This window comes from Anolis carolinensis, chromosome 6 (assembly GCF_035594765.1).
Source record: "Anolis carolinensis isolate JA03-04 chromosome 6, rAnoCar3.1.pri, whole genome shotgun sequence".
NCBI classification, from domain to species: Eukaryota; Metazoa; Chordata; class Lepidosauria; order Squamata; family Dactyloidae; genus Anolis; species Anolis carolinensis.
The window spans coordinates 79,890,363-79,898,610 of NC_085846.1; the positions used below are offsets into that span (position 1 = coordinate 79,890,363).

Consider the following 8,248-nt stretch of genomic DNA (forward strand, 5'->3'; position numbering starts at 1 on the left):
TAGCATACATTTTGCCATCATCCTGGAAGTGTTCCCTTTTGTTGTGATAATTTACTAGTCCTGTTGGATGAGAAGATTGAGGTTGTTGGTGGGGAAAATCACATATTTTTGCCACTTTATTGTTAACTTTTGGGGTCTCCTGGGGAAATAGGGGGCAGCAAAATTGCGGCTGGAGGTCAAAATCAGCATGAGTCACACTTTTTCTATATGGCTCTGGACAGCTGTATGTTCTCAGTATGAAGCCCACTGCTCTTAGTGTGAAAAATGATATTTGTGTATTCAGTTAAGTATCTTTTTCAAAATTGCTTTGAAGGTGTGATCATGAGACGCATCATAGATATTAAACGATGTTGTGGATATATGGAACTCATTTACAGGCTGTGGTTGTGCTTTTCTTTTTTCAAAACAGCGATGGGAATTTATCCACTAAGCAGATTGTCTTTCTTCAGAGACCCTTCTTGCCCCAGAAAACCAAGAAGAAACAACCTAAGGTATATGGCCTTGATTTGCTCTCTGTGTTTGTCTTGGCAAAGCTTTCATAGTCTAATTGATTTTCCACATCAGTAGAAACGGCTTGTTTAACATTGCTGCGGTTTAAAAGATTTGCTGAACACTTGCTGAACTATGACTTGAGCTGTTAAACTGAAGAAAAGTACTCAGAAATACAAAAGAGGCGAGAAGACCCCCACCTTCCTCTCTCCATTTTAGTGAGGGAACTGTCTTATTTTTTATTAAAGGTTCTCTGCTTTCTCCCTTGTATCCCTGTCTACACCTTTCCTCACCTTGCAAGATGAAAAAAGATCTAAATTTTAGCTATTGCTATGTAGTGGGTGATTCAGTTGCTCTCGCCCTTTGGCAACTAAACTTATTTTGTAGTCCTATACTACATTTAACAGTTTTATTCTGTTTGTGACTTGCAGTACAAAAATAAAATCAAACATAACAGCAAAAACTACACAGGTGTTACTTAGCATGCGGTTGTAGTGCATGGCGGTGGTCTCATTTGGTGTGTATGTTGGTCTTTGTAGCATCTGTTTTCTCATTAAGTGTGAATGGGGTGACTATTTCGAAGAAGATACTTTAAACAATAAAGTAAAATGGTTTGGCTGTATTCCTTTTGCACTGCTATGATAATACATTTTGAAATAAACAAGAGGACGCTGTCTTGATAAAACTCTAATGGTGAGATGGACGATCCGATCTGTGACCTGGTGGTCAATGTCAGCATTTCTACCTGATGAAATGAAAGATGGTGTGATCAGGAATGAAGCAGACAAATTATCTGCATTTAATAGGAGTGCCATCAGATGACCCAGGTTGCTTAGCCTATGCAGGAAGCCGAGTTCTTGTCAAGCTTATTGTCACACAGCAACCTCCTTGTAGCTTCATCCCTTTTGGATTGCTGCACTACATTCTTCAGAAAACTACTGGAATGTTCTGCATATAAATAGTTTTCAAGAGTCGCTTGAAACTGCATGGTGGTTTTTAAAAATAGTGTACATACCATAATTTTCAAGCACCTGTTTATATAACTGGCAAGAAATCCTCACATAAGGATCCCTTTCCCATAGCAGTGCTTTATTGTATTCCCATACCTGTTTCAGGGGAGAATAGTGATTTTTGTTTAAATTCAACATTGCACTCTCAGTAGTAGAAAATGTTTTTTCAAGAGTCTCTTGAAATCTTAAGGACTGTCAAGGACTGAAACAAGGCCATGATACTGTAAGACCATAGTGTCTCATGTGGTGTGTTTCCATTATTATCTGTGGACACAGGGCATTGCATTGTGTCCTTAATGCTTCCACTGATTTATGAAAAGCAGCCAACAATCCTGCCTTATCAGATGGAGCTGCGATAATGCCATGGTTGCTTCTCATAACACACCCTGCAACTGGGAGAGCACTCCAATTTATGTGCCCCAGAAACCCTTCAGTTACGCATTGCCAGGCTTAAGGGGTAGATTTTGGGATCACGTTTGGTCATTATTAACTGTAAATATGAATCCTAAAAATTATGAGTTTGTGAGCCTGGCTTATGCCTAAATACTCTTAAAGGCACCAGATCCCATTTGATCTTGGAAGCCCTGATTATTATGTGGATGAGTGACAGCCAATGAATATCGGTTGATATAAGCTATAGTTCAAAGGAAGAAACTGGCAAAACCACGCCTGAGAAAACCCTATGAATTCTATAGGGTTGCCATTAGTCAGCACACACAGTTACACAAGCCTGACTCACGATCTCAAACATACTGCACAGAATACCAACTGAAGTGTTTTACATGCTTTCATCAAATTTTCAGTTTGAAGCTAACATTTTCTGGTTCACATAATAGAATGGAAAAACTACAGTTGGTACCGCATACACTTTTTCTGCCAAAAGAGCTAACCAAAAGTTACTGCCTTAAGAAGATTAGTTTTTAACAAAATACTTAGCTTATAGCTATAGCAAAGCTAACAAGCAGGCTACTGTCCATTTTGCCTAAAATACTTCTGTTTAAAAATAAAAAACTGAAAACTGGTCTTATCACATGTGTAGAAAAATTAACTTGAAAGCGTGGAACTTAAAAACGAATTCTGCTTAAATATTGCCTCTCCCCCTTTGTTTGCAGTTTCACTGGAGGTTCTCCAAGGAGGACAGGCGCCGCAAGCAAGCCAAGAAATCCCTGAAGGCAAGACTAAGTGCCAGAGAGCAGCAGCAGACAGAAGAAATGCAAGAGTCCGAAATGATAGAAAACGTTAGGAATTCAGAGACACGGTTCTCCAGAACTGGTAGTGGTTTGCACTTTCCAGTAATCTCAGATCAACAGTTGGCTGGTGCCAAAGATGGAAGAACCGAAGGCCTTGGCTGCAGGGATGTGCCTGATTACAACAATCAAATGGCTGTAGAAACATGGGATGCTGGTCATGATGTTGACCAAGACCCAAATGCCTTGTGTTTGGATCAGAGAGGCTTCCAGGAAGACTGTGATGGCCAAATGTCCCAAGAGCCCTGTGTTGCAGAAAGCAATGATGTGGACTATGGGGCAGAGCTGATAGAATCCAGTTTTGAGCCTGCATGTCAGTTTGACTGAGAAAGGCAATGTTTTGCCAAAGTAAAGAACTCACTTTGATGAATCAGTGTTGAACAGGATTGCATAAAAAACTTAATTTGACACCATTGGGTTTCCACAGGTACACAGTGGAAATATTAATACTGTTAATTGTCCAACTTGGCAAAGTATGCAAACTTTTTCAGGCATTTCCTGCTGTTTAAGAAAACCCATGGATGTTTCAGTTGTGTTGAGCTGCTTTTTAAACCAAACAAAAAAAAATAGTATGTCCTGTATTTAATTTTAAAAAAATCAAAACGTAATTGATGTGTGCCATATTTTTATGTAGTTTGTCACATGAAATTCAGGATAAAAGAAGAAACTTTTGAGGCATTGGTTTTCTTTGTCTTAAACACGTCTATTTGTCTTGCCTTTGGAACTACTAATCTCCTGCAAACATTATGAAGCAATAACGAAGCCATGTGTTTTATCTGAGAAACCGCTAGTGGCAGAAATGAAGCAATGATTTTTCTAAAGGCTTAAGAATCTAATTCCTACTCAGTGTATCCAATTACCATGTAGGTTACTAATAAAGATCTCACATATACCATGATCATAAAATAAAAAGCATGTAAAAAGATCTGGTTATTTTATATACATTTTTACAAAGAATTGGGTGCTTTCCACCTGCTTACATTGTACTCCAAGCAAGTAACTCTTTGCTGAGAATATGCCATATTAAAATAATATTTGCAAATATTAGGCGAGAGGAAACCTCTATGGTTTTGATTGAGAAACTGATATTCAAAACAACATTTCCTCTGCTGATATTACATAATATAAAATCACTAACTTTCTTATATTTTCAGACGGCTTCATTTTTACAATTAAATTTGAGTTATTTAAATATACTCAAATTCCGATTTATAATTCTTCATTTATGTGTTGTATTTTTGTCACTGAGTAAACTCAACTGCGTCCACGTTTGGACAATATTTAGAACTTGTTAATGTTTTAAAAATGCCTTCTGTCCTTGCACAAATTGAAACTTGGGAGCCTATAAACACTAAAGCTCCTTTTCCCTATTGGCTGATATATGTTTGACAGTTCCCATTAGCCTCTCTGTAAAGTATTTTGACTCAATAAAACATGGTCTCTAGGTACACATCCTGCATACTTAAGCTATTTTAAACTGTCAGCTTCATCTGCAAGAAACTGCAATTTAAAGAACACTTTAAAACAAAACTGTACCACTTCAAATGGCTACATAAAAGATAATGGAAGGACAGTTTAAATCATTTCATTCTACACACACGCACAACGAAATGTAATATTTTTCCCCCTGGTAATCGAAGAATGTTTACTTTGGCTTTAGCAACTTAGCTAAATATTCAGAAAATAGCATTGTAAATAACTTTAATTACTTGTGGAATTCTACAAAGGAATGTCTGACCCTGAAGCAACCATGAAATATCCATGCCCTAATATTTTGTTTAATTGCTTCATAAATACAAGTAACTGTGTCTGTTTTGTAAAAGTCAGTAAAAATATGCATCACAAACCAGTTTAGACGTCTTCAAAAGCAGTGAATATTTTCATTTCTGAAGTATCTCGTCATTCTTTGTATGGTATTTTTTTAATACAGGACTAGAGAGCCTCATTCCTCCGAAATACACTTAAACATTTTTGGCAGGATATATAGCACACACCTTTGTGCCAGTACTTATACTTGAAGGCATATTGGATTCAGGAGAGGTCTCTTAGCACATGGATTTCTTAAACTTCTTCCACTTGGGAGCCCCTTTTGTCTGATAAATTTCTACATGAACCATTATATAGGTATATAAAATAGGTGCACAAATCAAGCTTTTACTGATGATAAATCAGTATTTGCAAGGCTTGCTAAACAATCTGATTTTCCTTTTTATTAAATACAGCTGAAGAATTTTCTTCAGAGTCCGCTGTAAACACTGCAAGTTGTTGCTAACGAATTTGTGTAAATGTCTAAAACAGCCACTAAGTGCATTAAAGGTAAGGTAAAGGTATTCCTCTGACATTAAGTCTAGTTGTGTCTGACTCGGGGTTGGTGCTCATCTTCATTTCTAAGCCGAAGAGCCAGCGTTGTTCGTAGACATCTCCAAGGTCATGTGGCTGGCATGACTGCATGGAGCGCCATTACCTTCCCGCCGGATCTACTATTGATCTACTCACATTTGCATGTTTTCGAACTGCTAGGTTGGCAGAAACTGGGGTTGACAGCAGGAGCTTACTCCACTCCCCGAATTTGAAACGGCAACCTTTTGGTCAGCAAGTTCGGCAGCTCAGTGGTTTAACCCAATGCGCCACCAGGGGCTCCTAGGTTGGCATTAGGAACCTTTTATTGTTGCCAATTTTATTGCAATCCCAATTTCCTCTGACAGGACCCATTTCAGATCAAGACCCATAGTTTAAGAAGCAGTGTCTTAGCATACCTCCCTTCCCTTTTCCAGAAACAACCTGACAAAAAGTCTCCACGTTGGCAGAAAGGGACTCCTTGCTCACGTCTGCCTTCTCACCCACCCACCGAGAAGGAGAACTTGCATATCCCATGGCACATAGCAGAGCATCCCAGGGTCCATTGTCTTGAACCCTATACAACAATTCTCCATTTCAAACAAGATAGCAAACCGTCTTTTAAACAGGTCAAGGTCAATGCTTCAGAGGGAGAACATGAAAGAGAAAGATTGTTTGACTCGAGCATTTGCTCCTGGCTTAAGGACACATTCTTGCTGAAAAGGCCTTTGTATCGGAGGTTAAAGCATGTCATGAGGACTGGTTGTGTTATTTATAAAAGGGGAAAAAATGAATTTGCCTGATGCTGAGTCTTTAATTTGCCTGCTATTATTTGTCCTAATAAGTAAAATTATGTGGGGAATGGAGAGCATTAGTGTAGTGTATGAAGATTTCAGCATTTTACCAGGACTCCAGGAGGCAAGAGTTTGAATCCTTACTCAGTCACACAAACTGAATAAATGACCTTGGGCAAGTCGCACTCTCTGACTTAACAGACGGCTATTGCGAACCTCCTTTGAAAATATCTTGCCAAGAAAGCCTTATGATAGGGCCACTGTAACTTGAAGTTGACTTGAAGGTACATAAGAAATGTCCTGAGGTCTCCAGCAGATTTTATTCTTTTCTTTTTCAAGCTTCTTGGTATAAGTCAAGACAGTGCCATTGAACAGTCTCTTCTTAAAAGAAGCTAAGAACAAAGCCTGCTATTCTATATATGGTAACCATAGGTAAGCTTCAATAGATTCAGTGGGGCCTTTGAGCAAATATGTATATGATTACAGTGTAAAAAAAAAAAAATCACTGGATTCTGTTATGGAGTTCTCTTACAGAATATATGAATCTTTCATTCCTTATTTTAAAAACTTTATGAGAAACATACCCTTCCCCTTCTTTTTGGCAACTTGCTCCAAAGACAGATGCACACCATCCATGCTGGTACCATTTTGACAGCAATACCTCAAAACACTCACTCTGAGTTAGATGAAAAATAGCATGAGGTTACTTTAATCACAAGAAATCTTCAATGGGACACTCGGGAGGAGGCACAAAGCATCAGCTGTTTTCATCTTTGGGAACCCGAGTTTCTACTTCAGTGGGGCACTTTGCCAGGTTTTTAAAAAAATCAAAGTTGATTTTGAAAGAAATGCCTTTTTTATATATATTTTAATGAAGCACCTTGTTTAGTTTTCTGTCTTAGCATAAATGAGCAGTCACAATATTAGCTTGCATGAATAATCTTGCATCCTACACCATTAAGGAGGTTTCACATCAAATGAATTATAAACTTATCTGATGTTTTCTTTTTCTTAAAAAAATGCCATTACAAATAAGACGTATTAAGAAATTCCTAAAGGCTAATAAGTAAATCATCAATGTAAAAATTAGCTAGTTAGCAAGGAGCCTGGAGAATAAAATATACGGCTGCAATTGGATGGGGATAGTTCTACTTTCTTCAGAGGAAGTAGCTCAGTTGAAATGGGGATTTCAACACCTTGTTTGAAGTGCTCACGTTATTATAAGTTCTACTGATTATAGAAGGGCTGAAATCTACAAGATAAGGCCTCCTTTCTAAATTAATAGGCTTTGAGTCCTGGGCCTGTTCAAGGGGGTCCTTGCCATTACAATTTGCAGCACTGTAGGTGCGTGCAACATCCCACAATTAAAAAAAGACATGTCTGTCAGGAGAAGACAACAGAACAACAGGAGACAAATAATCGAGGAATGGAGCAAGGCTGCAGTAAAAAGCCTGGGGACTTCTAGATGTGTATTTTCTGACATTGTGGAAGAAAACAAGGCAACACATTAATCCCTGCATCCACAATTGCATGCACTGTACCCTAAAAGGGCCACCCATCATTCTTCATCTTCTTTTGACTGTTTAAAAATCATAGGTAAAGGCAATAGTTGCATTCAAAAGCTGCTACAGAACATTGGTTTCTAGTTCCACTTGAGGCCCGACACTGCTACTGTCACAGATAATCTGCCTTTTCGAGAAGATTAATTCCCTCCGGCTCAGAGAATTTAAAAAGATCAGAATTGGCATTTCAAAGAAAAAAGGCATCCTCAATATTTATGCAAGTTGACAAGAGCTCCACTCCCTGTGTGCACTGCAGTGAGCCAAGCAATCCCTTCAGTCAAAGAAGGGGGCTGACACACTGACTCCGTTGAATCGCAGAGAGCTAATGCTGTCGGAATAAATTCTCCCTGCATAGATTGCCTAGGAGCGGAAAGTAGACGCTGCTGTTTAAGGCTGCCATTGACTCCAGAATGGTAGAATGTGTAAGTAAAAAGGAGCTCTGTTACTAGCTTTTAACTCATCTGAAGCAACTCCGATAGCTCCATTTCTATTCTTATTTGAGCTGATGAGCTCTGCTCCTTCCATACTGTTCAACCAAGGTTAGGATAATATATTACCACCATTCAAAGAATTATCCACAAATTATCAAGGAGATGGGTGGCCTTAAAAAGATGCAACACTACTTTGAAACTAAGCTTTAAGCCAGTTTTTTTAACCCTACCTAATGTACATGGCCTCTAGTTAGGAAGCCATTCTACTGTGAATCTATACCATTCTATATACCATTCACCCAGAAGGATTGTTTACATGAAGACTGCGAACAAGTAATTCAGGAAATCAACGATCTTCCTTGCATGAAAAATCTTCAG

General features: G+C 38.5%; 1 protein-coding gene across 2 annotated transcripts in view; it reads left to right on the plus strand.

Annotated features, from left to right (window-relative positions):
• rftn1 (raftlin, lipid raft linker 1) overlaps positions 1–4,595 on the plus strand; it is a 154,917-nt gene extending 150,322 nt beyond the window's left edge. For both annotated transcript variants that reach the window (XM_062957592.1, XM_003222168.4), the window contains exons 9-10: positions 410–491; positions 2,612–4,595. In XM_062957592.1, coding sequence (XP_062813662.1) covers positions 410–491; positions 2,612–3,073 — 544 coding nt within the window. In that variant the 3' untranslated portion in view covers positions 3,074–4,595. The remainder of the gene's footprint in view (positions 1–409; positions 492–2,611) is intronic.
• Positions 4,596–8,248: the final 3,653 nt, after the last annotated feature.